This window comes from Amblyomma maculatum, chromosome 2 (genome assembly GCF_055883805.1).
Source record: "Amblyomma maculatum isolate TAMU_Amacu chromosome 2, ASM5588380v1, whole genome shotgun sequence".
NCBI lineage: Eukaryota > Metazoa > Arthropoda > Arachnida > Ixodida > Ixodidae > Amblyomma > Amblyomma maculatum.
Window position 1 is genome coordinate 168,073,355 of NC_139345.1, and position 27,336 is coordinate 168,100,690.

The window sequence follows — 27,336 nt, forward strand, 5'->3', positions numbered from 1 at the left end:
TTTTTCTGCAGTTTTGCTTTTTGATGTGTGCTAGCATCACACACTTTTCTCTTGCGTCTTCGCTGTTGTTACTTTAGTTTATTTAAGCTGTTGTCAAGGTCTGTTACTGCTCTGTACATGGACTCTCTGTCCATGAACATGGCTCTGTATATGGTACTGAACCCAGCACTCGCTTCCATTTCTACCCGAAAAATTGGCTGAAGGAAGCTTGGTTAAACAGGTTGTCAATGTGTAGAGAAGTGAGTGATCATTCTTGTGTATGCGACATGCGTTTCATTGAGCAAGATTCCATCTATATGGAGTTGGATAGTTCTGCGTTATGGCCGAAGGACTAGCACTAATTAAAGTTTATGTTCTTACGCTTATCACTTGTGAAGCTAACGAAGTCTGATATCAGGCGGGATTGAAAATATACTAGCTTCTTCGCAGAGCAATGCCTACCCGGAGCAAGGAATGTGCATCTGAAAGTGGGGAGCTGCAAAATTAATTCTCAATGAAAGCATTGATGCCCAAAACTAAACATTTCTGCTGCCACGCGCAGCGGTATGCCTTGTGACTCACCTTAGGCAACTTCAGCAGTAATTTCAAGTGACCGAGAAAACAAATAACCATGCATACCATGCATACCATACCATACCCACCCGGAGCTCGGTTGGCAATGATCATTGTCAGTGTGCAAGAAGGAACACAACTCTGCACAGCTGCTTTAAAAGATTTCTTCACATCATCTCCACTGTACAACTTGCTATTCAAGAATCAATCGAATGACGGCGCTTCTGCCGGCACTGTGTGAAGTGCCCCGCACCTGTCACCGTCTCAGCACTCCGTTCCTCTGGCATAGAAATAGCCGAGCAAAGCAGCGATGTGTCAGTGCAGCGCGTAATTTTCTCAAACCTAGGCGAAAATCATAACTCGTCTAAATGGTTTAAAAAACAATTCCCAGTTGATACCATTTGGACCCCAGTTGAATTCCAGTTAGATCCAACTGGAATTCAACTGGGATCCAAATGGTATCAACTGGGAATTGTTCCTTAAACCATTTAGACCAGTTACGATTTTTGCCTGGGAAATGATTACCATGTTTTATGACCACTTATTTCTAATTGGATGTGTCACATGTTCACTTACCTTAACAACAGCGACAACAGCGCTGCAGGTGCGTGGCAGTTCAAACTCACCGGGCTACTCTTCGACAGCTCACGAACGCTGTGAAATATCTTCTTGCCAAATAGAGTTAGCCTAATACCTCAAATAGACCAAAGTGTATGTGAAAGCAAAAAATGAATTCAGCATTAACGCTCAACTGAACTGCCTAGAAAAGCATTACACAGCAGCAGTTCAACGTGCGTTATCCCACTTACTGCGTCACGCGGCTCTGCCAAGAGGTGGAGCCACGGTATGTCCTCGCGCCCAATACTGCTTAGGACTCCAGTGGTAAAATAAACGTACAATGAAAAAATTTAACTGCAGCCAAATTTATAAGGAACTACAGTTTCTCAAACAAATATATTTGTTTTTGAGAAGAGTGCTTTCTGTTACCGTTCTTACACACATTTTGCTCTCAGTATAAATACGGCTCTCTGTGGCCATGTTAATGTGCGTGTGGCTGCAAAATACCCACTCAGTGGGTGAAACCTAGGTATGAGAATGCTAGGTTTTTTTTTTTCCCTGCCAGCTGATTAAATTGGAATTTGAATGGCCTCAGGGCCCAGGCCCTTAGACATCCAAAGGCAAAGACAGACCTGGTGACACTCCAGTTTTCTTCTGAAAATCAGAGCCCGTTACCATTACCAGCCGCGAAACTTCCCGTAGAGACCAGGTATGAAAAGACAGTCTAAGATGACAAATATTCGGGTGTTTATGGAATGTGATAATGCTCCTGGTCGCTAAAGTGAACTGTATCCAAGTTGCAAACTCTGAGATTCCTGATAAATGCACAATTGCCTGGCTGCAGAACTAGTTAAGTAGATGCAATACCAAAAGTTCATGGACATAGCAGTCGAAGAGATAAATTAAGAGATAAAAGAAATGCTTTTCAGGCGATAATAGCGACAACATGCGATACTTTCTACTGCTTCCCTCCAGATGGCGGCACCATGTGCAGCAGTCAGGAAAATGAGTACTAAATCTAGTCACTTTGTGAAGCCAGGTTTCCCAATTGATATTGTCTAGGAGCTCTCCAGTGAAAGTGGCCTGTGGAGGTGAGCCCTGTATTTCATCTTTCGGCCTCTTTTAGCTTGTGGTGCAGTACTTACGGCACTCGACTACTGTTCTCAAGGAGGCGAGGTCGAATCCAGGCCACAGCGACCGCTTTTCGATGGAGGCGAAAAGCAAGGCACTCATGTGCTGTACGATGTCAGTGCACGTTAAAGAACCCCAGGTGGTGGAAGTTTCCAGAACCCACCACTATGGCGTATCTCATAGTCTGAGCTGCTTTGGGACATTAAACCCCATAAACTAAATAAAACCAATATTCTAGCTTGTAAAGCATTTGGTTGCTGTGTAAGTGCAGCCTTGGTCATTAGGATATGGCAATTAGCAACTTCAAGCTATCCTCTGATAATTTAAAAAATGGCACTGAACCGTGCCGCAGCTTCTGTAGATGCCCTCACCCGTGGGTCGGAGGAGAAGTACTCCATGAGGATGGAGGGCACCTCGGCCAGGTCGGTGGCACAGCGGGTGCCCGTCACGTGCTGGTAGCGGGTGCGTGCCAGCATGGAGTGCATGGCATGGCCCATCTCGTGGAACAGGTTGTCCAGGGATGAGGGCGTCAGCAGGGGGGGTGCCCCCCATCGCGCACTGCCCAGATTCAGCATGAGCACCACCACCGGAAGCTGCACAAGCGGCAAACGAACGAGGGGGTAGAATTAGGATGATAATCCCAAATTTCATCCGAAGCAAGGATGCCACAGATGGTAGAGTCTACACAGGGTGGAGTCAAAAACTATTGTTGTTTTGAACAATTTGCTGTAGCTCAGTGGCTACAGCGTTCAGGTAATGAGCAGATCAGGTCCAGGTTGTGGTGGCTGTTTCGACAAAGGCAAGATGCTAATGAAGCCAGTATGCCAAGCGACATCAGTGCCCACTTAAGAATTCCGCGTGGTTGAAATTAGTATTCAGCAGCCACCCCATATAGTGTGTCTATAGCTCTTCCTTCTTCTGATGGGCCATATATCAAGTTTCCACTAAGAGTGAAGTGGTTACACCATCTTTCCTTTCCTTCTTACCAATTTTTCCAAGCATTACGCCCCAGACGAAGCCATACATCAAGCTAGGGGAAGGGCTGTACACCAGTGGGTAATCTGCAGTGCTGGAGATTGAACCCTGCACCTCCCCAGTACAAGGCAGGTGCTCAAACCATTAGGCCGGTGCTGCAGCGGTGGCTGTTAAATGTAGGCCGTTGCGACGCATAAAATTTGGAGGACACTAGAGCTTTGCTTTTAAAGGTGCGATGTGACAGCATTGATGGCTCCATTCGGCATCTCTGCTTGTGCATTCTCGTTCCCATGCAGTGCACTTTGCTGCTCACTTAATCGCTAATCCCTTAATTTATCTCACACACACTCATTAGCAGCAGACATTGGTAGGACACCACATTATGTGAAAAACCGCCCAACACAGATATATAACACCTCTTTAACTGACCCGAAAGAATGTCTCTGCATGCCCTATGGCATTTCGACTATAAATCCAAGAGTCCCAGAAAGTTCAATTCCTCCTTCACCCTCCCACCTTGAAGGAGCTGCCCTTAGAGAGGGAGAGAGTAAGCCATCCCTACCTGGTAGGAGCCGTCGGGCAGCATGCGCCCCCCCTGGATGGTGAAGTGGCAGTCCTGGTTGGGCTTTTCCTGCCGCTCAAACAGGTCACAGTAGATGTAGCCCAGCAGAGTCCCTTCCTCCCCTTCTTTCACCGCCTGACACAGAGATAGGGCAGCGCGTGAGGGAGAGCACAATTCTAAGTAAAGAGAGTAAACAAACTGTAAAGATGAAGAACTCGTGAAGATGAAGCACATTGTGAGCGTTGTCTTGAATAACATCACTATCCAGGGTGTCTAGCAAACCATTATTTTCAAAATCCCTGACTTTTCCATGTTTTTCCTGACTATTTCAGTTCAAATTCCCTGACGAGTGAAGAGGCTAAAAAATGTAGCTGCTGATGATAATGAGCATAGACGAATATTTCCAACAAAAAGCTATTTATTGTTGGAAATATTCGTCTATGCTCATTTTCATCAAAAAAAAAGGCTATGTTTTTTTTTTCTTTTTTTTTAATTTATAACCCCGCCGGGGTGGCGCAGTGGTTACAGTGCTCGACTACTGTTCGCAAGGACGCGGGATCGAATCCCGGCCTCGGCGGCCGCTTTTCGATGGAGGCGAAAAGCAAGGCGCCTGTGTGCTGTGCGATGTCAGTGCATGTTAAAAAACCCCAGGTGGTCGAAATTTCCGGAGTCTTCCACTACGGCGTCTCTCATAGCCTGAGTTGCTTTGAGACGTTAAACCCCACAAACCAACCAACCAAAAAGCTATTTAATAATCATATTCAGCAATTTACAATAGTGAAATGTTGCTATTAGTGCTAATGGCCTGTAAAAACATCAAGTTACTGAAAATTAAAAGCGCACTAATGCAAGCCTCAGCACAGCTCTTTGATACTATCAGTTGCAAAACTTCGCATAGCCCACATATCAAAGAACGGCGATTTTGATTGGTCAAAATTCGGGTGTATATAGGGTGCCTCGATGAGAGGCACCCTAGGTGAATAATATGGCAGCGCCCACGGCCATTAAAAGAACCTGCGTCTAAGCTACAAACTTAACAGACTGTTGATAGATGTGCAATCACCTGGAAAATAAAATTAGTTGGAGACTTGCAGTAGCAAAAATTCTTAAATATAACAGCTGTATAGTTAACTAAGGGATGAAGTGAATCTTAGAACGGTCGAAAATGATCAAAAATCGATTTTGAGAAAAACTCATTTTCGGAACGTTTATTTTTTTGGGCACTTGCACTCTAATTATTAACACACAAAAAGACCAGCGCAAAAAACAGGGCGGGCCCCTCCTGTCGTTTTGTGTTCTATTGTCTAAGTATTTTGCGCTGGTCCTTTTATGTGCCAAGTATGAACCAACTGGCCCAAAGAGCTATTTTGATCAAATTATTAACGCTGAATTCGGTCAGGCAATCCGATAAAATTGACTTTCGAACAGTCACGGCAGCCACGAAATGTTGCCCGAAAAGAGAAACTTTGTTCAAAATTTCCGCGCACGCCGCGGGCATTGCAGTCGGCCCATCGCCGCCATCTTGAGCTTGATTTGAAACTGTTCTCTTTGTACGGAATTTTCAGTATCTCAAAATGGCTTCGCTCAAGCGAACTGGCTGCGAGCGCCGGTTTTCCGAAGACCGTTTATGGTCTCCGATTAGCTGTCACGTGGCGCACTTTTCAAGCATGCCGTTCCAAGCCTCCCATTGGCTGGCATGATTGGTGCGTCATTTTTTTTCTTTTCTGTTTAGCATTTGCCGCAGTCGATGCCGCTTCGTGCGCGTCTGCGTTTGCATTCGTGTTTCTTCTCGATGCACAGCTTTGTGTAGAGTTTTTCCTTGCGATTGAGATGTCGAAAAACAGTAGATTGTAACCTTGCATGCAATGAGCTTTTGGAAGCCGTAAGAAATGGGTGTGGAACGAAAACCAGTAGATACCGACCACAAGCGTGCCGTCGGGACAGTTGAGTTACAGCCATTGCCAGACTTGTTAGATGTGCAGGGAACATCAACCACATTGCCCGATTATGACACCGCGGGTTTAAATTACAACGCGAATCGCATCCAGGATCACGGTACACTTCGAGTTGATGCCGCCGCCGCATACTACTCTAAGCAGAGCCGGCGCAAAATCCGTTCCGTCAGGGAAGTCAGCGACCCAACGCGAGTTTCACCTCGCCATCAGCGCAGAATGCGACGCCAGTACCGAGTTTGTGATTGCGGACATGGAAGTGTTAAGCACGGCCACGCGCTCAGCACAAACAAACAAACAAAAAAGCCTGCATGAATAACATATTTGCTGTGACCCACCTTAAAATGAAAATGCACTGCAGAATATATTGCGCAATTCTCCCTGACTTGGCAAAATTTTTGATGGTTTCCCTGACATTTCTCTGGTGTTTCCCGGTGAATGAAATTTCCCTGACAATTCCCAGTTTTCCCGGTTGCTTGACACCGTGCTATCGCTGTATGTGCTCGACCTGGCTGTCCACAGACTCTTTTCACAGCTGGTCTTCAGGTCCCGGAACCTCTAATAAACCCCCATCTTACAAAAAAAAAGAAACCTAGAAAATAGAGCAATGCAGATTTAAGGGAACACTGGGGGAAACTCTGTCCAATTTTTCGTTCACGATCAAAAATCAATCTTTTAATTTTTTGCCTCTTTGTACCTTACAAAATCCTTTTCCAGCTGGGCTCACAGATGTCTGCTGTAGCTGACACAGCATCATGCTGACCAACCCGCTGTATGCTAATTTGGTGATCACATGTTTTCTTTGCTCAAAATAAACGAGAGACCCACACACAACTACAGCCCTAACAAGCATGCGTAGCATAATAACAGCTTGTGGAGCGAGTTGGTGCATGATACCCAGAAAAGCGGCGCAACAAGGACAACACAAAGAAGAGAGAAATACCGGCACACACTACCGACTGTAATACAAACAACGGAACCCGAACTTTCTCCTCTACACCCAAGCACATGAAACTCGCGCACCTCTTCTTTCCCAAGCGGATATGCCTGGCGAACAATAAACGTTAGCAATCCTCACAGCCTGCTTGGGAAAGAAGAGGTGTGCGAGTGTGATGCGCTTGGGTGTAGAGGAGGAAGTTGTGCTTGGGTGTGAAACAGGAAGTTCAGATTCCGTTGTTTGCATTACAGTTGCTAGTGTGCACCAGTGCTGTGCTTCTCTCTTCTTCGTGTCGTCCTCGTTGCACCACTGTTCTGAGAGCGTAGCATAAACATATCCATTTCAAAGACCGCTATGCTAAGAGGGAGCATGAGCAAGTCTTCGGTTCAGTTTTTTGCAGCCTTTACGAGCGTGCATAGCTCTGACGTCTAGCAGAAGCCAAACCAGCCAATCTACAAGCTAAATTTGTCTATTCATAACATTAAAACCTATACAAAGCATCGCATGGCACCATAAAGAAAACTTGGCTCGGGGGAAGTGGGGGATCAGATCGGAAGAATCATGAAAGACGTAACTTTTAAAGAACTGTGCCTTTCGGCATGTACTGCAACATTCTTTCAATGTTGCTGTGAAGTTCTTAACCCAAAAACAAACTCTAAGTTTGTTATATTTAAATTTATGAAATGTGCTTTGTATCGAGACTGTCTCAGATTTACCATCTAAATGCACATATTTTTTTTTTTTTTTTTGCTAACCAGTATTTAGAGCATGATACACTCTAAAAACTAACGAGAATGCATACTATGTGTGTTAAAAACAGAATACAGGAATTTAAAAAGATATAAGAGTGTCTTGAATTAGGCTACGCCTCTTAGTACATATTAGAAAAACATTTACAGGCATAACCCATTGCCATACAATGATAAAGGAAAAACTGCCGAGAATGTTGCTATGAAACCTGATATCTGATTGCTTGACGCTATTTCAAGCCAGTGTGCCAACTTCTCATCACTCTAAGTCGAAAAATAAGAATGCTTGCACCTATACTCTTATCCCCCTTAAATCCAATGCTGCTGCTATGTTACAATTACTGCTGGAGCCTTCTTACACCAACTACGACATTTCTGGGAATAGGAACTTCTGAAGTTTTGCCACAAATCGTAAACCGAGCCCTGCTTTTCCCGAGTGCATTCTTCGAGGCCTGAAAACACTGGCCAGAAGCCTTGCACAAGCAAGCCGATAAAGGAAAGCCGTTACTGACCCCTAGCCTGGTATGATGGCAAACCCAGGAGGCTTTAAACGTGAGCCAAATAAAGTCATCTGTCTGTTATCAGTCAGTTAAGCAACAAATTACTCACCAGCTTAACAACATCCTGGTGCCAAACCTCTCCCTGTGTGACATCTTCCGCCTCGAGGTAGACTCCGTACAGGGCGCGAAAGATCTCGTTCAGTCCCTCCATGCAGCAGCCAAGGGAAAGGTACGGGGCATAGTCTGAGGACTTCAGCTGAAACCTGGACACGAGAATCATCGTAGGCCCCAATCATGACTCGCAAATGAAGGGAGACATGCAGTGGAAAGAGAATTGTGCTTCACGGTTGACGAGAGCCCCTCAAACACATTGTCCGAGAAGGCATTCGTTTTCTGTAGCAATTAGAGCATCTATCTAATCACGTTGCACCATATCGCTGCTGGAACAACAAATATTGCTAAGAAAAAAAATGGCGAGCAAACTCTTGAGAATGCCACGGTGTCATCAACTGTTGAATGCATGTCAGAAGAATTGAGCAACACCACCAACAAAGACGGCGTGAAGATTGCTCTGGCTGCTAAGGCTGGAGAGAGAAATGACGCTTAAATCAGAAACACACCTGAGAAGTAAAAACAATGGAAAGAGAGTGATTATTCAAGCAGCTGCAGTACATGCAGGCATAAAGTCCTTTTTGACTAAGCAAGCATGTTAGGAGGCCTGAAGCCACTGAAGCCCATCACTTAGCAAAGAGTGATTCTTACATAAACCAGCTTTCTGTCAAGCTCTCTGATAGAGAAATGAAGTAACTGTATATGGGAATAGACTTTATAGCTGTATGGATACACGCCCCTTCATGCCTGCGTACCCTCATTATTCCCAGGGATTGTGCTTTGAGCTTTCTCTAACATCAGTGCACACATTAGCGCTCGTTGTGTCACCTTCTAATCTTGCACCCCCATCCATGTTCCGCGCTGTTACCTCAAGATGCATAACCAACATGCCCAAGCTGCTATTCTAACTAACTACGCACGGCCCTGTTTCCGACTACAGAGCACAGCGATTATCAGGTGGAACACAAGAACTTATGTCTGTCTTTCTTCACTGCTTTTCATATTCTTTTCCTGCTTTCCATATTTAATATTATTGCAAGAAAACAATAAACTAGGAGTAAAAAAAATGATTCCATGGAAATTATAGTATGTGCAGAAAAAAAAAATGCAGGCATGGAGTATGTCATTAAGGCTGAATGAGCAACGACAAAGGCAGGGCTCACTTTGCTTGTCTCGCACATGATGTGTAATAGGGGACATCCCATGCTTGAAGAACCTGAAAGCAAAAAAACAAAAAAAGGCATGGTATCTTGTCACTTCGAATATACATGCTTGGATGAATAGATAATAGTATGGCTATCTCCTTTCAAGCAGAATGGTAAGCTATCTATCTACTTTGTGTACAGAGGTACTAATTCAAGTTTGTAGTCAAGCTCTACTCTGCTTTGCAAAAAATCCATTCCTCAAAATCTGACCAAACGCTGTCCCAATACATCACAGCCCCCTTAAACAAAGCACGCTACGAAAAGGTGAGGGGGCAATTTTTGTTCGTTTGTAAGATGTAAATGAAACAGAACCAGTTATCAAGACAAAAAGGGCGGATGCAAAAGAATAGGATGAGCCTTGACCACCACTCCACTGGTATATGTCTAAAAATCATCATCATCAGCCTGAATATACCCACTGCAGGGCAAAGGCCTCTCCCATATTCCTCCAATTTAGCCGGTCCTGTGCTAGCTGGTGAAACCACACTCACAGGCTTGAAATTAGCGCAACTGACAGAACTAAACCAAAGACTTTGTAAATTAGAGGCTGAACTCACAGCCACAGAAGAAGAAAATAGGAAACTTAGGCTTGAAAACGTGAGCCTTAGAAAACAGAAAGAAGGAAACAACGAGACAAGGCAAACGCAGGACGCGACACCACCCACGACACAACTAACCCCCAAACCGACACCTATGACAAACAACCCACCTGAGGCATAAGTAAAGACACTACTAAACCTCGTGATGCTCCAGATACAACAGACACATCAAATGATGGAGCAACCAAGGACAGGTAGTAGCCCGTCTAGACGAGGAAAATCAGAGACGTTACAAACGTCCCTCAGCCAGAGATGACAACACCAGGAGTCGCGTGTACCGACAAGACAAGGACATCAGTGACAATGAATCACTAGCAAGTTATGATGGCCACAGCCCTACAACAACTAAATTGCAACAAATAAGGGTATGGCAAATGAATTGCCGGGGCTTCAGCGGTAAAGCCGACTTCAAAAATACACACCAGCAACGTGACAGACAAATCAGATATACAGCCAAACCCGGATATATCGAATTTTGGTTATATCGAACTCACGAAATATCCCCTTGAAAATCCCATGTAAAAGTATAGGAAAGCCGCGTCATATATCGAACTCAATTTCACCGGTCATTCGATATATCGAACTCCGCACCACGCACTGAAAAGTGTGCCTTCCCCAAAGATGATCTCATCACCGCCAAGGTCAGTTCTTGGGCGAGTTGGTGACGATGTTCCATATCTACAGCGCGATAAACGGGACAAGAGAACACAATAACGCTGTGTTTGTCGTTATTGTGTTCTCTTGTCCCGTTTATCGCGCTGTAGATATGGATCTCATCACCCTTAGCCGTCTACCGCGTGACGTTTTCAAGCCACGCGCGAAAGGAATCAGAGGGGACAGTTCGGCGACGGCTGGTCTGGGCAGCACCGCGCCCATTCCCCAAAGGCGCGCGCATCTGCAGTTGTCGTTTCTCGCGCGCCAACACATGACGTTTGCAAGCCATGTGCGTGGGTGTGCCCATTCTTTTGCCGAGCTATCTCTCTCCTTCAGCACACGCAACGCATGCGCCAAGCAGCTCAGCCCGTTTTCAGACAGACGTCGGACGCTTTCTCCAGCGTGTGTTGCGAACCCTCTGCTTGCGGCGGCGCGGCAGCGGACGTTAAGAAGCGGCAGGTTGTTTTTTTGTTTGTTTTTTTTTTCTTTCTTTTTTTGCGGGGATGTTTATTTTATTTATTTATTTTTATCGTTTATCCTTGCATGTATGAATCGGCGAAAGCACGCGGTCAGCTGCTGCGATCATGACACCCCCCCCCCCCCCCCCTTCCCCAAGCGCGGCGTGATAAATCGAACCAGGCATGTGCAATCAAGCCATCACGGGCACTCTGCCAAGTTCGCTCCCCGCCACCGCAGGAGCTATCAAAAGATAAACGCGCCCTGACGGCATCGCTGCGCAGCATCTTGGCACGCTGCCAATGAGCTGTGGATGAGGCGACCGAAACGGACTGACGCGCGCCATCGACATGCAAGCGAAAATGCTCGGATTTCTGGCCGCGGCGACACAGAAACCTTGTTTTGAGCTGCCGCGGTGGCCGACGCAGTTCCAACAAGTTTGAAAATTTTCGCTCTGTCGCTGCCGCTCGTCGCTGAGATCGCTCAGTCGCTTGCATGTGAGCGAGCTGGCCTTAACGCATTTTTTTTTTTTTTTTTCAAATTCTCGGGTGCAAAAGTGGAAGGTGGGTTCATTATGCGAGTGGGTTGATTACGCGACAAATACGGTATCGTTTTTTCGCATCGTAAGTGCCGTCACAAGCCGATTTCTGTGTATCGAATTATCGATATATCGAACTATTTCGCGATCCCCTTCGAGTTCGATATATCCGGGTTCGGCTGTAATCGCCCTACAGGAGACAAATGGTCACCCAAAAGCAATGGGCTACGATTCGATCGTAAACGAAAAATTCAAGAGAGTTGCTATATTTGGCAGCAAAGAGATAACACTAATATGGCATGAGACAGAAGAGGACAATATAGAACACGTACTGGTCGAAATTATTCCCAAGAAAAAGGACGGCCTGAGTACATTTATTCTGAAAATGTGTAGTCCACCCAAAAACCACAAAGCGGACTTCGAACCCCTGGTTAAATGTACCATAGGGCTGGCGAAGAAAAACCACGTAATCATAATGGGAGATTTCAATGCACGGCATAGGGCTCGGGGTTATAATCATGACTACCAGAAAGGAAACAACATAGTAGAAATAATAGATCAGATGGAACTGGAACTTGCCACCAACTGCAGTTACACCCCCGAGCAGAAAACAGTGTATCCAGGGACACCTGTCCAGACTTAACCCTTGTAAAAGGAATTGACAATTACAGCTGGTCAAATACAGGCTTGAATTTCGGCACTGACCATTACCTCCTTGAAATTACGATAGACTAGCAGAGTACAGAATGAAACACAGGCAGGCCAAAATTACAAATTGGGAAGCCTTCCGCGCCCTACCTGTGGACGGACAGATCTAGGATATAGTGGAATGGACGAACACAATATGCAACCACTAAAAAGACAACACACACGAGATTTCGCGCACGAAGGAGTTCCCAGAGGTGGATAAAACACCTACTACACCTATGGGAAGCATGACCAAGAGATGGTCCTAACAAAAATTAAATAGAAAACTCAGAATAAGAATTAGCAAACTGAATGAGGAAATTCAGAAGTACGGCACTCAACTCCTCAGCAGTAATTTGGGGGGCACATGTGTGGCTCAATCAACAGAAAATTAGGAAGGGAAAAAGCGTGGGCCTTACTGAGACACCTCATCAACCCGACGAACTCCAAAAGAGAAAGCGGAAAAACATTCGAACGAATCATGCATGGGTTCGAAGGAACCAAAGAGGTACTAATAGCGAAACTCTGGAATCGATACATAGGAGCAAACCACGTCAAACTCGACGTTCCAATCATGTGCGAAGAGGTTTATACAGCGGCTAGATCATTCACAAGAAACACGGCACCGGGCGAGGACCAAATCAGCAACGCGGTCATCCGGAACTTCGAAACCGGACATCTAAAAGAACTCACAAAATTCATAAATAAGCACTGGAAACTAGGCACTGTTCCTGAGGCATGGAAACATGCGGAGATAATCACTATACCCAAGCGAGGCAAGACACCTAGTTTGGACAACCTAAGACCCATATCACTAACCTCGTGCTTAGGAAAGCTCTTCGAAAGAGTTGTTCACAACAGGCTGCATAGCTCCTCAGAGGACAATGACTACCTACCCAACACCATGTTTGGCCTTAGGACAAAGCTATCAACGCAGGATGTCCTCTTACAATTAAAAGAAGACATTTAGGACCAAATCTCGAGCTACAGCGACAGCATAGTTCTGGCCATTGACTTGATGGGTGCTTTTGACAACATCAGTCACAAGGCTATTCTTGAGGGGCTTTCAAGAACTAATTGTGGGGCAAAAACATTTAAATATGTAAAAGCCTTCCTCACGGACAGAACTGCTACTATAGGTATTGGCAATATCCGTTCTCAACGGTCTCAATCTAGACTCATAGGACATCTTATCATCCTGTGGTCACTGCATCGAACCTTTCTGATCATCTCTACATCCTGAACGATTTCACAGTTAGAACAGAGTATGAAGCCAATTTAATTTTTAGTCTCACCGTTAGGACTTTTCCATGTCCACTTCCGGTTCTTTGGTTTGCTGAGGACTATGAACAGTACTGTGTTTTGATTCATTCCACTCAAAGGTAATTAATGCAGGCAACCGCATCTTTTCTTTGTTTGGGATTTCAGAGACAGTGTTCCCATGAGGCTCAAGTGAGCTTCAGCCCCCAAGTCGAGTGCGTAAGTCAATCTTGGTAGCCAATTGAAATGACAGTGGTAAAAACACTGATCCGGAAGATAAAGAAAGGCCGCTCAAAGGGCAAAAGGCAAGACGGAATGAAAGAAAAACAGCGTCATTGCCATGCCTTATAAGCATCAAGTCTTGAGCGTCAAGAGAAGAATAACTAAACTTCATGTTCTTTTTAAAGTGCCATGCCAACTGCCTGAGCTCCATGTTTGCATGACATGTTCCACAGCGACTGGAAAGAAGAGTTAGAAGACAAATTGTTGCAAGAAGCATGAAACAAATCTCATCTTCTACAATCATGGAATAGGTAAACATGCGACGATTAAGAGCGACAGATTTCAACTTTCAGTCCTCTGCAAAGGCTGTGATTATTACCTTTGCTGCACAAACACGCATATTAATGGCAGACATGAGAGGAAGCTTGGAAGCGAGCCGATGGAACAGGCAACTTGCGTAGTTTTAAATTCATAGTTCATCACTGTGTTCTATAGATTACCTACTACACCTTCTTCGCTTCAGGCTCAAATCCCAGAGATGACAAAAATATGTGAATGTGAAAGAAATGGCCTAGCACATGCGTGGAGATGCTGCCAGGATACGCGTGCTTTAGGTGCTCGTCCTGTCCATTTCTCTACCTTTGTTTCTGTGCATTTGCACTACTTCCATTACTCTCAGAAATAACTTTGTCAAAGAAGGCAATTAGCACTGCAGAGACAAAGTACAAAAAAAAAAGAGACAATTGAAGCAAAACATATGTGAGAGGGTGAGAGACGATTGTGCACATTTACTGTCCCCCTGCTTCACAGAACTACCGATCCTTTTATTAGACTTACTGTTTGGCAGAAATGACAGTCAAGATTTTAAGTGCACCGGACCACATCGACATTTGGATTTCATGGTATAGTGCCCACATTCGTATCAGGAGCTAGTAAAATGCATAAAAATAAAATAAAGCTATCTGGCTTCTGCCTACTGACAGCAAAAGAGGTCTACACCTAAGGCAGCCTTTCAACAAGACCTTAGATTTCCTTTCTTTTAATGACGACAAGAAAGAACCTACATAGAAAATTTTCTAGACTGCACAATTTCTACCAACGGCAAAAGCAACGACTGCAGACATAGCTCCAGTTGAGACCAAACCTTTTTGTGGAGATTATGCAGCACTCCCAACATTCCAAAAGTTTGCAGAAGGCTAGAATAGGTAGTTATTTATAATCCTCACTGCTACAATTTAAGCTAACCTTCCAGGCATTGACTCCAGTAATGCAGGCTGCATCTTTTTTACTCTCGGTAAAAAAAAACAGATTATGAAAACAGCGTTTCAAACCTTACGTCTTTATAAAGTAGGGCACAAAGTTTAAAGTTTACCAAAAGTAGCGCCCGTAAGTAGTGGGAACGGTCAAATGACAATTAAAAATGTAAGCAAAAATGTAAAATGTAACCTTGTTGACCGTCGATGAATTTCAGCTCCCGACACTCGCAACTGCGAGCAGAAGGAGCTGTTGAATCCTAATCCTACTGCTACATCTTATTAAAAAGTGCAGCGAATGAAATTTGGAAGCTAGTGCTTGGGGAGAAGGAAACGGTGCCATAGGACACCTAGGACTGGTGCCGAGTGCAGCTGCCAGCGTGCAAACATTCTGTCACAATGCCTCTACAGTACAGACGACGACTCTTACGCTTTTGCTCGCACTGCCAGATGTCTTCATTTCCAGCATTTCACTGTAATCCTTGTCAGCCCTGGTAGAAATAGAAAACAAAGAAAGGTAGTAGAGTTTTGTCGCAGTTACACCGAGTAGAACGTGCCAAAACTTTTGCACATGGATGGCAGTCCAGGGGGACTACGATGAGCAATGTATAGTGCAAGACTGTGTTGCATGTGGGCCAATCAGCTGCGGTCATAGCTACAATGTTCTGTCCTCACTTTCCACGAGAAATTCCCGGGTTCGAATCTGCTCCTTTCCGATTCCTTTTTTTTTTGTTTACTGTGAAAGCACTACAGGCAAACATAGAAGCATTAGAAAACTTTGATAAACTCTATCTGGCGTTTAGCCTGGTTAGACCAGATGATTCCGTGCGACAGCATTGTTCGGACTACCCGCTCCCGGACACATGGACTGTGACTTCACAATCTGGTGGGCCAGTCAGGAGTCGGTGGGGCATAAACAAGACCACTGCTCGGCTCTGATGATCGTATGAGTGCTCTGGCACTAAAAATTACTGCACATTATCACCTGAGGTGATCAAAAAAATGTATTAGCACTGACTGGTTCCTTAACCCTTTCACTGTCACGAATGTACCGGTACGTTTTCGGCCCCCCCCCCCCCCCCCCCCCCCGTGTCACCGACGTACCGGTATGTTCTCTATCATGCATTCAAAACTTCGCCCCTGAGCGCGAAGCTGGCATGCTTGGACAGGCTGTGCCATCTGTCAAATCTTTCTACAAGTTCGTATTTTCGCCCCACTTTGTGTTGGTACGTATATACAGAAGAGTATGGAGCGACCGTGCCCACCCCCGCCACCTTCTTTGCTGGGGGGCGCAGTCGCTCTGAGCGCGCTATCGCGCTAAGCGATAATGTGGCACGCGCGTTTCGTGGCGCATGCATGCGGTTACGAGTTCAAGGGTTGTTCTGCCATCTGCTGCAGGTTTGCAGGTTTTAATTTTTATTCGGTTGGCGTGTTTGCTATGACGCATCACATTCAGGGGCTCGTGCCGTTGCCTCTCCAATAGATCGACACATGACTCCATCGCTGCTTTCGCTTGCTCTTACCGTGCCCTTGCTTGTAGGTAGCAGCAGCAAACAAGGTTGGTTTAGCCTCTTCCCATCTCCCTCTTTCATCTTGATTTCACAACGTGCTATTTATCTCCATTGTGCGGGCCACCGAAAGTGCACCCTCCGTGCAAGCGGTTACTTTCGGATGGCTGACCGTGCGGGACCTTCGACTGTGGACTGGACCGATGGCTCTTTTGATTATAAATACGAGTCGAGCTTGGATTCGGTCTCTCAAGAAGTATCGAGCAGATTTTTCTTATATTATCCTCATTTATCTAGTTTATAATCAGGCTGATAATGATGTTAACAACACCTGCAGAACACTGAAATGTGCACATTTCGTTGACCATGTTATTTGTATAACAATCATAATCAAAAATAAATAGCTATGCTCGTTCCCTGAAACCAAGCCGACACTGGGGGTGCGTCATGGCCAGAAATGCCCGACAGCGAAAGGGTTAACTTGCAGTGGTTAAGGTCAACTTCCACGATTAAGGTCAGAGTCGACGTGCAAGAAGAGCGTATGGCAAAAGATTACAAAATATGCCATCGAGGTTTCTTTCTAACCATTCAGAGAGGAGAGAACATTACAATCTGAATAGTATTCATTTTATTTAGGGTAGTGCACGGTCAATAAAACTCTGTGGCCTAAAAATGCAAAAGGCTACATCTTTAAGCCACACACTCTAGCAATATTGAGAGGCAAACTTTTTCACTTCTCTTTTACAAACATTTTCCTCTAGTGCTCAATTTAACAAACTGCATGCATAATTTTTTTCATTCACCTACCATACAAGCTGAGTGATATTAAATTTTCTCTAAAGCAAATCAATCACCTACAAGCACTTCTTTTACACCAGCCATCTTCAAATGCCACAGAGCAGTTCCGCCCTATTATTTTGTTAGCAGTTTACACTAAACACACTAAACGTACCTGCAGTTAGCAGCCAAAATTGAAGTCTACTCCACATTCAAGGTTTTCCAAAACAAGCTTGAATACTCCTGTTTACAATGAGCTAACAAAGAGTAGTTGGTGTTCAATTCCGTTCCCACTACTGATAATTATTGAAAGCATTAAAAGATCAATGACAACTTCAGAATTTTCCTATCCATTGCCATGAGGAAATAAACATTGCTCCACTTCGGAACTGCCTATAATACATGCAGTTGGACCCAATAAGAAAATATAAAATTTTAAATTACATTTGCACAATTGAAAGTCTTCATTTGCATTCCATTGTTCTTTAACAAACCTTACCGTGAGAAAAATGCTAAAAATAAAATACCTAGAGCATCAAGCAAAAAAGATATTATGAATGAAGCAAAAGCTACATAAGTGTGCAACAATTTGGCACTTTGTAGAATTTGAGTTAGCACTTCCATTACCAGCAACAAACTATGCCTGCATTAACAGTCTGGAGCTACCAACACATAATACATAGTTATGGCATGAAGCGTATCCACACTCAAGACAGGAGCAGCAACAACAAATGACATGGTCATAGAGGTGTGGAATATCCACCTGCAAAACTTCTTTCGATGGCTTGTTTCAAACATTTGCGTCAAGTGATTACAAACTTGCCACTGTTAACAGAACCTGCCAAAACACTGTTTTAATGGTTAATATAATAGCTGAATAAGAATGGGTACATGCAAGTTGTTCTATTACCTGTGCACACTAATTTTGCCCCCATGTCACATGTAGTAAAAGCCCAATTTAACATGCCCCTTATTAAATAGTGCAATAAATTTTCAAACTCGCAGAAACAGAAAAAGCAAAGTGCAACAATTGAAATCCCGATGCAGCTGGGCCCAACGCCTCCAACAAATGCCGACTGCCAACACACACAAAACAAAAAGGCTCAAGAAAACAATCACGTGATGTCAATGACACTGCAACAGTTCCTAGCATGATTTCAGTTTTGTATCCCATCATAATTTACATGCCACTCTGAGGCTCAATTTTCGTAAAACATTAGCAGGTTGCCAATGTGCAAACCCAGTAGAACAACACTGATCCATTCAAGCTTATACGCATACCCGGTTGAGACATTCAAAATTACAGACGAGAAAAGTATTCCACAAAGTTGCACCATTTTTACTCAGGTTAATGTGCTCCCAGATACTAACATTAACTGCCGGCTAGAATGTTGAAAGCTGGGACAAATTCGACCACACGTGCAAAAGTAAACCAGCCAGGCAAATCTCGCGCAAATCACAAGAGCTGAAATGTACCAGCAGCCAATCGCCATGGTGGCTTCTCTGCAGCATTAACAAAATAAAAGAGCTGCTAACATACAAACACGGCCATTCCCATACAGGTAGCAACATGAAGATGAAAAATGAAAGCAGCTTCTTCCTCAACACCTAAGAGCAGGACGGGAAGGGAGGTGAGGGAGATGCGTGTGAGAACTATGACGATGCGCAGAACACAGCGTGCAGAACAGAATGAAGACCATCAGCTCCCGCCACGGCTTCTCTGCGATGCAGTATTGCAAGGGGCTGAAGCATCCAAAAACAATGTGAAAGAGATCCCATCTACTTTCACCAATGCACACCTGTTCGCTGAACTCTGCACATACCAGATGAGGACTTGTTCAGACCTTGAGCCACGGAATACCAACCGATATCCACGAAGCGATATTGTCAATAAATGTCCATGTATACCACTTTAAACAGCTCAGCAATAAAACTGAGCGCCTTGGATTACATCTTTCACCAAATAATGAGATTTCTTTAGACTTTTTGTTTTTTTAATGCATAAGAGAGGTTTAAACTCATAAAGACAACTACAAAAGCCCGTCATGAGCAAAGGCAACGCTGACCTCGGCTTCAGCTCAGCAGAGAGGATGCCGAGGAACTGCTCGACGGCCTCAGGGTCGCCCGCGATGCTACCGCGCAGGACGCGGTGGGCAAAGCTGGGAAAGCCACACAATCGCGCCAGCTCGTGCCGCGTTGTTAGTAGTTCGTCCAGCAAATGGCTCTGGTGCTCATCCGGGAACAAGTAGGCACGGTATGCCGCTTCTCGCACCTGCATTACGTGAGCAACACAGGTTCACCCTTGTATTTAAAAAAAACAAAAAGCAATACAGTGCGAACAGAAAAATGACAATAGTACCTGTTTTACAACTGAAGATTTAGTAAAAGTATGCAGAACTTAAACATAGTGGTAAAGGCACACAAAACAAATAAAAAAGGACATTGATAAACAAAAACAGCAGTCAAACTTTCTTTCTTTAATCATTTATTTATTTACTAATTGTGTTCAGATATAAGAGCTCTTCTTCACGCCGGGCAAAAGGTGCCTGGCTGAGGTGCCTGCTCGATCTGGAAGATATGGTACGCTCCTGAATTTTAATGGAATAGTCATGTCATCAAAAATATGGAAGCAGTAACTATGCCAGCACTAAGCTAGATGGGGAAAATCATGCTCCTTTTTCAAAGCCAGTCTCTACCCACAAATGATGGCTCCATGTTCACACTACCCATTTTCGATCCCTCGAGATTCCTAAATTCTCCCCGGACTCTAAGCAAACTGGTGTTTTGTACCCCAAATCAATTGAAATACATACAGCAGGTATTGCAACCCAAAAGAGCCCACCAGCTCCAGTGATTAGGTGGCTGTGCCAAATAAGCTACTCAGCCCAAGGTCGTGGGCTTGAATCCCAGCTGTGGCAGCCATGTTTCGATGAAGATGGAATGCAAAAACGCCCATATTTGGCTGTGGAATGTCAGCGCATGCTACAGGAACCCCAGACGGTCGAAATTATTCCAGAGCCCTCTACTACTATAACATCCCTCATAGGCCCACGTTTACCTTTGGGATGTTAAAGCCCACACAAGCCAAAGTACCTCAAACAGTGCACAGATGAAGCACAATGTTAATAATACAGTGCAAAGACAATGTGAACCATAGAGCAGATGTGGTACGAGAGACAGTGGCAAATGAGTTAGAGTCTGGCACTCAGTAGACTCACGCTACACACTCAGAATTTAAAAAGAAAAAGAAAAAATTTTTCACGGGGATATTCTATGCACCTAAACTGTACGCAACTGATGGGGCAAAGACAGCACCAACACGGACCCCGAGAGGGCGGGGATCAAAGGAAATTAAAGACTTGAACGAAAGGAACAGTGAACCAATGCAAGACTCACCAACTCATTGTTTGCATCTGTGTAAAGGCCGGGAATAAGGACGTCCTCTCCCTCACTGGCAAAGCTATGGGAGACCAAAAAGAGCTAACTTACATTCAAACAACATGGTCAAAGACACACTGACGTTACTTTTGATTATGGCTGTATGTTGCGGAAAAGGCATCACTAGATCCTTCGGCGATGCACCAAGCTTGCAGTAGTTTATAGGGCACAGGTATACAATATACAATGATCTGCAGATATGCAAGACAAGGGCTGCTTGAAATTGTTGCAGATGAAGCTCCCAGTCGACTGCCTACAGAGAACCCTGTATTTTGTCGAAGTTATCTCTTTGTTCATTGTCTACTACTTGATCCTTTTCATCCTCTACCTGGATAAAATATATAACCTACACTCCTTCCGTTAAAAGCAGGCATCCAGTGTGCACCATGTGTGCTTTTTGAATACATGGACAGCCACCAGTAGGGATAAAAAAATAGCACAGCTATCAATTTTGCATAAATATCACTTGAACCCAAAGGAGAATCGAGATTTGTTCAAATTCTGGGGAGCTCAAATTGATGGCAGCCTTTTTTTTAATATGCCGGGTGCCGATGAAACTAAGGTGTCACTCTCAAGAAATCACTCAAATTACACAACACGAGTAGGAATTCCCGAGCCTCCTCTGTAACACAAAACTTCCTAGTGTGCAAGAAATGAAGAGGTCCGGCTATGACGCACCAGCCGCGAACACTCTCCGGGAGCTGCGACTTCTTCACAGAACGGGGCTGCAACGCATTGCTGGAGAAGTGGCTCCCCAGATGAAGGGCGTAGTCGTTGAGGGCAACGACCTTCTTGCGCTGGAAGTGTGAAAGAACGTAAGACACAAAGTTTTGCACTTGGGGAAGAGACAGCACCAGCATGCTCTTACTAACAATGGTAAGGGAATGAAAGGCAGCTACTGCCCTCAAGCATCCAAACACTTAACTAATACTTCAACTATTAATGTCTAAATTAATACAAAAAAAAAAATAGCTGATCAAAGGTTGCAAATCGCTGTGAATTTGAAGAACATTTCATGTATGTAAACATTTGAAGAACATTTGAATTTGAAGAACATTTCATGTATTTCATGTAAAGGCAACAACGACAGACGAAAGATGCTTTGAAACTGTTTTAAGAGCAAGCCTGGATGAGTGTAGAGAGTTCAACAGCAATCTATACAGTCAGACATGACGTGATGTAGCAGCAGTCATCAAAAGAGATCTGACAATGACAATCATTATAACAATCATGACACCTCCAAGAAGATTACTATTTTAGAGCAAAATTTTTTAGAGCCATTTTAATGTGGCCATTTTTTAAAATGCAATTTGGCTTGCACTGCACAACTTTTCTCACACTTTCCTCATATCAATTTGTCTCTTGTAATCTTTCCTATCTATGTCGTTCTTCAAACATTTCTAGATCCACCTGCCTTATTCTGTTAAAGGCCCACTGTCCACCCTCCGGTCGAAAATATTTTCTTCCCCGGTGACTGTGAGACTTCGCCCCCAGAACGCAAAGCAAAATGTTTTTGAAAAGAGTAACTCATAATGCAGTTACAGCCACCCCAATCACCCGATTCTGTCGTGTTTCTCTCCTTCCGTTCCCTCGCAAAGGTTTTTCCTTCTCCTACCCAGTCGTCTAGCCTCCGCAAGACAAATTTCCCTTCCTCCTCCACGTTTGGTGGGAGGTGGGGCGTGGCAATCCGCCTGCGCGAAAAAAAATAAAATAAAACGGGCGAGGGAGCGCGCGCCTCTAGATTCAGTCGGGCCGTGGCAAGGGAAAAGCGCGAAGCGAGCGGTAGACACCCATCCTTCACCGTCAGACAGCGAGACGGACCAATGCAGGTCGTTTTCGGGAAATACGTCATTGCTGCGGCTTGACGGGCCAGCTCAGGCAACGGGGAAGCTGGCTTTCCGAAGGAGAGCATGGGAGAGCTTTGATTTGTATTTTCGTTGCTTTGCGGCGCGCATGTCATTGTAGCATTTTGCACAGACTATCTCCGGTACCTGATCGAAACACTCGGCTCCTTCGCCTAAAAGGTCCTTCATAGGACAGTGACCCTTTAAACAGACAGGAATGACATAGTATGCAATTATATATAAGTCCTTTCTTTACTTTTGTTTATCCATGTGTCAGTACTGTCATGCAATCTTATGTGTAAATTATCTGCTTTTTTTCTGCACAGCCTTCAATTTCACGGGCATAGCTTTGTCTTTTGCTTTCCAAATACCGTGCAACTTCATTTATGCACAAACCTACACCTGAATAAGTCTAGATTTCGATTTCACTCACAGTGGCTTCATCCAAGTGGATGCCGCTCTGCTCAAAGTCAAAGAGGAAAAGCCTGGACACGTGGTCATCCTCCTCTGTAGTGGGAACAATGTCACCCTTCTCCACCACACCCTTCAGTGCATCGTACAGACTCTTGTTGGTGTTCAACCTGAAAGAGATGAAAGCAGGAAATGTCAGCACCCGTTCCATTGAAGCTCAGACCAAAACACTTTCAGTAAGCTGGTTTTATACCAATAGAAGCCCGCGAGGTATCTACAGCATAGCAAATACGCACTGTACCCACCACACAGCACCTTCCAAAGGCCTTTCTTGAAAGGTCAATTCGCACGAAAAAGTCAAAAATAGGAGCACCAACCATACCAAAGGAAGTGAATGTGTGTAAGCTTGCTGCTAGCTAAAGCTTTGAAATTGAAACAGGCAACTTAGTTTAGCCACTGTGCCTTGCAACTGTAAAAGTAACTTTGTGTCTTGTAAAGCTTAGCCACTGTACCATGCAGTATAATCTAACTGCTCTTAGCATGAAAAAGAAGTGACGTTGATTTCTTCCCCTAATGATACTTTAAGATGACACAACATTAAGAGGAGAGAAACAATGGCTTTTACTCCTTTCCATGGGTCAAATAGTCCTTTTCGTTGGAACTGCATTTCAAAGCATGCTTCAAACAGTGACAGGACAGAACGGTGTCAAGAGGAGGCAGTCGCCATGCAGAAATTTTGCCAGGCTGCAAAAGGATCTTCCCAGCACTCCCTTTAGAAATTGATGAGAAGGGTGTTTTATGATTGTACAGGCAGCAATGAACCCCTACAATGGCGGCTGACTGCATTTTGTTCATTTTATTTTTGTGAAGACCAATATGAGACAGACACAACATGCCTAGCCAACATTCAATCACTCCGCACCTCCCTATCACTGGCAAGCTTTTCATGTCGGAGGCTTCCGCGCTAATGTGATCAATGCTATAGCAGCTTGACATTCAAGGTTGCAGCTCGGCATTCAAGAAGATTGACGCCGACTCTGGGCAAGGACAAAGCTGACACTGAAATGGGGATTGTAATTATTTATTCTCATTATGATCTACCTTTCCAAGCTCCCTTTCATGATTTCTGTCTCTAGTACTCTTCTGAAGTACAAGTATCAACACGTAAATCCTTCGTTTCTTTACCCCTTCAGCAACACCAGACAGTTCTGCATCAAGTACGTTAATGCACAGTTTTCTGGTATACTTGTTTTCAAAGCTATGTGACAACAACATGTTCAAACTGTTTTGCACTTAAAGCATAACAAATGGTTTAGGAAATGCGGAGTAAATGAATGTATGCAACCTAAGACTATAGTTGATTCAGTACCTAATAAAAGCTCAGAATAAAAAAACAATATGACACTCTTGTTGCCCTGAACCAGCAACCAATCTGCTTTTGTGAGCAACTTGTCAACTCACTTCTCAACAAGGTTGTTGATGGAAACAGACGCATCCATGGCTGCTGAGGAAAACCTTCCGTTTGGATGACCGATCCGGACAAACTCAGCCTAATAGAAAATACAAGGAGCCAATGTGTAAATGAATCAAAACCTTTACTTTTTGTCTTCAGCTCTGCATTGCAAAAAAAAAAAAATAAAAAAAATACTAAAACCGTATTGAGTCCTTACTGCCATGCAGTCATTATTTGCTACTGTCATGAATTTTATTCTGAAGAGTCTCATTTACCAGCTTAACCAGAGATGAATCAGAGTTTGTCTCAAAGGAAAGTGAACATGTAAAGCGTCATACAAAACTCAAAAATCCTGATTATTTCCCAGTAACTTGCTCTGTAGAAGCAGGAAAAAACATGAGTGGTTAATGGGCTAACATAGCTAACAAGCCAGAACTGAAGTTGTCCTTTCTCACTCATTATACAGTGCCTCATTTCTCAATCATGGGCAGCTAGAAACTAGAAATGAATAAAGATATAGATACATATAGTGATAATGTAAAAACCAACCATATCTGCCACCCGACAGAGGGCGTCGGACAGATCGTCAAAGACTTGGACCATTTTTCGCCTCCGCTTAGGATCAGTCGCTTCTTTGACGTAATTCTCGGCATCTTCGATTGCCTGCTCTTTCAACAGGTAGAAACCTGTAGGCTCCTGAAGCACTGAGTGGCCGAACAACCCCTAGGCAGAACAAAAGGAAGGCACAAAGAGGCGTACAATGTTACTGCCGTTCAATAACAAAGGACAAGCTAGAGTTGACAAACGGAAATGCTTGAATGTGCAACCACAGCTCTACGGCTCTGCTCCGTAATTCGCCCACAGTAAAGACGCTGTAAACTTAGGGTGGATAAGCAAGGTGACCCAAAACTAGCTGCAGTAATTGAGAAGGCCGAAAATTGCCGAAGAAAATGTTCTACTCTGAAAACGTACTACCCTAAAACAATTGCGAGCCAAATCAGAAAAGGCTCATGAAAAGTTTACACTCACCGAACGTTCGCCGAAGCCAAGTTGAAAATTGGTTCTTCTCTTACCAATATTGTTGAAACGCGAAGCCAAACGAGACCACGTAGTCAATGACCGCTTGATCCTCGATGAAAAACCAGCGCGAGCGAAAGCCGGTTTCACTGCGGGGAGCATTGCTACTCCGCTAGCCAATTTTCAGCCGACAAAACCGAAATGTGGGTTTGAAAATGTTAATGGTATAAACACATTACTGATCGCATCGTTTCGAAAAGTAAATTTGGAGGATTTGCGGGTACACGCGAAGTTGTTAAGATGTCATTAAAATCGTGAAATTGTTGCTGGGCGCCGCCATGTTTCGCGCCTGTAAACAAATGGACAGATGACACACAAAACCAAAGCCGCCCCGGACTTCCTTCCTCCACGGCCAGGGAGCCAAAACTGCCAAAACGACCATAGATAATGGCAAGAACCCACGCGTAAAATTTAATAAAAACTTAACAAAAAAGCGGTACATAATGTCTTGCGCTATAAATATTTCTGAATGACAAATTTAAACTTTAGGAATACTTAGGCCAAATGGATGACTAAACATGAGGCACAGAGGGAAGCACGATCGGATTCGGTACCGGCTCTTTAAAAATGGCGTCTCGCATCTTCGCGGTAATACACAGCCGTTGCCTAAGTGTTTTGCGAAGAGATGCCGTACTCCATCGCAGCGTGCCATCGTCGCACGTGCGCAGCAACCGAGGCTTCAGGACGTCATGGGTATCACGCATGTTTATCCAGACTCAAGACACTCCCAATCCCAACTGCCTAAAGTTCCTTCCGAACACTAAAGTCCTCGAACAGGGCACCCGCGATTTTCCCAATATTGCAAGCGCTAAGGGTTCTCCTCTGGCGCGTCATCTGTTTCGCGTGGAAGGTGTCAAAGCCGTGTTTCTGGGGCCGGACTTCATCACGGTGACCAAATTTGACGACGAGACCGAGTGGAAGGTGATAAAGCCGCACATCTTTGCTGCCATTATGGACTTTTTCACGACCGGTCTGCCTGTTTTGGACGATGGCAGCGCCTCGACCCAGGTTTCCGAAGATACGCAGCCGCAGGAAGGCGATAGCGAGACTGTGCTGACCATCAAGGAGCTGATCGAGACGAGGATCAGGCCAACGGTGCAGGAAGATGGCGGCGACATCCTCTATATGGGCTTCGAAGACGGCGTCGTCAAGCTGAAGCTGCAGGGCTCGTGCACGGGCTGCCCCAGCTCGTCGGTGACGCTCAAGGCGGGAATACAAAACATGCTACAGTTCTACGTGCCTGAAGTAAAAAGCGTCGAGCAGGTCGTGGACGAGACGGAGAAGGTCTCCAACGATCAGTTTAAGAAGCTAGAAGACACGATACGGAGGAAGGGAGTGGACCCGTAGTGCCCGCAGTGTTTGACAGTGATTGTAGAGAGTTTGACTCTTCATTCTACCTTCGCTTTTAAGCACTTCAATAGACGTGCTACTCATGATAGTGTCCGCCTTGTGTTCCCGCGGGAAGCCCTCTCTCGTGGAATTTTTTTCGTGGTATAAAGGTACTGAAAACAGCATGTGCCAAAGGCTGTGTCTTTTAAATTTGGTCGCCAACCTGTGCAGGAAGAAACCATGCGTGCTTAAGGATAGGTTTTGCACAAACAAGATGAGTATTTGATGACAGCGCGTGTGCAAAAAAAGTATTACAAAATGAATGCATCTCGTTTTATTCAGCTGCTACAAGAACTCTTATACTGCACTTGTGCTATTCTAATTTATTTTGATAGTGCTAGCACTCCTCAGTGATATAATTTTGAAATTAGCTTAAGCTAAAAAAATGCATTTAGTGCCCTCTTCATTGAAGCAAGAGCAATTCTTCTACTGGCTATTTTTTCGGTTTCTGAATATCGCCCTGTTAGTGATGCTAAAAAGGAGAAAGCACTCTAGTGAGAAACTGTCATGTCGGGAACGAGCTTGTTCCACTCGGGCT

At 44.5% G+C, this 27,336-nt stretch overlaps 2 protein-coding genes across 3 annotated transcripts in view; one reads left to right on the top strand and one right to left on the bottom strand.

Annotated features, from left to right (window-relative positions):
* LOC146200391 (mitochondrial intermediate peptidase) overlaps positions 1-25,765 on the bottom strand; it is a 37,675-nt gene extending 11,910 nt beyond the window's left edge. Inside the window, exons 1-13 of one of the 2 annotated variants that reach the window (XM_084595511.1) lie at positions 25,362-25,765; positions 24,882-25,055; positions 24,341-24,429; positions 22,902-23,049; positions 21,303-21,421; positions 20,583-20,646; positions 19,253-19,458; positions 15,332-15,392; positions 9,191-9,243; positions 8,026-8,179; positions 3,779-3,913; positions 2,613-2,834; positions 1,129-1,217 (exon numbers count right to left, since the gene is read on the bottom strand). In XM_084595511.1, the coding sequence (XP_084451637.1) occupies positions 1,129-1,217; positions 2,613-2,834; positions 3,779-3,913; positions 8,026-8,179; positions 9,191-9,243; positions 15,332-15,392; positions 19,253-19,458; positions 20,583-20,646; positions 21,303-21,421; positions 22,902-23,049; positions 24,341-24,429; positions 24,882-25,055; positions 25,362-25,511 (1,664 nt within the window). In that variant the 5' untranslated portion in view covers positions 25,512-25,765. The remainder of the gene's footprint in view (positions 1-1,128; positions 1,218-2,612; positions 2,835-3,778; positions 3,914-8,025; positions 8,180-9,190; positions 9,244-15,331; positions 15,393-19,252; positions 19,459-20,582; positions 20,647-21,302; positions 21,422-22,901; positions 23,050-24,340; positions 24,430-24,881; positions 25,056-25,361) is intronic. The other variant, XM_084595512.1, reaches the window with a different exon arrangement.
* Positions 25,766-25,944: 179 nt separating this feature from the next.
* On the top strand, positions 25,945-26,921 carry LOC146200392 (NFU1 iron-sulfur cluster scaffold homolog, mitochondrial-like). Its single transcript, XM_084595513.1, has one exon. The coding sequence runs from the start codon at positions 25,977-25,979 to the stop codon at positions 26,754-26,756; it is 780 nt and encodes a 259-aa protein (XP_084451639.1). The 5' UTR covers positions 25,945-25,976; the 3' UTR covers positions 26,757-26,921.
* Positions 26,922-27,336: the final 415 nt, after the last annotated feature.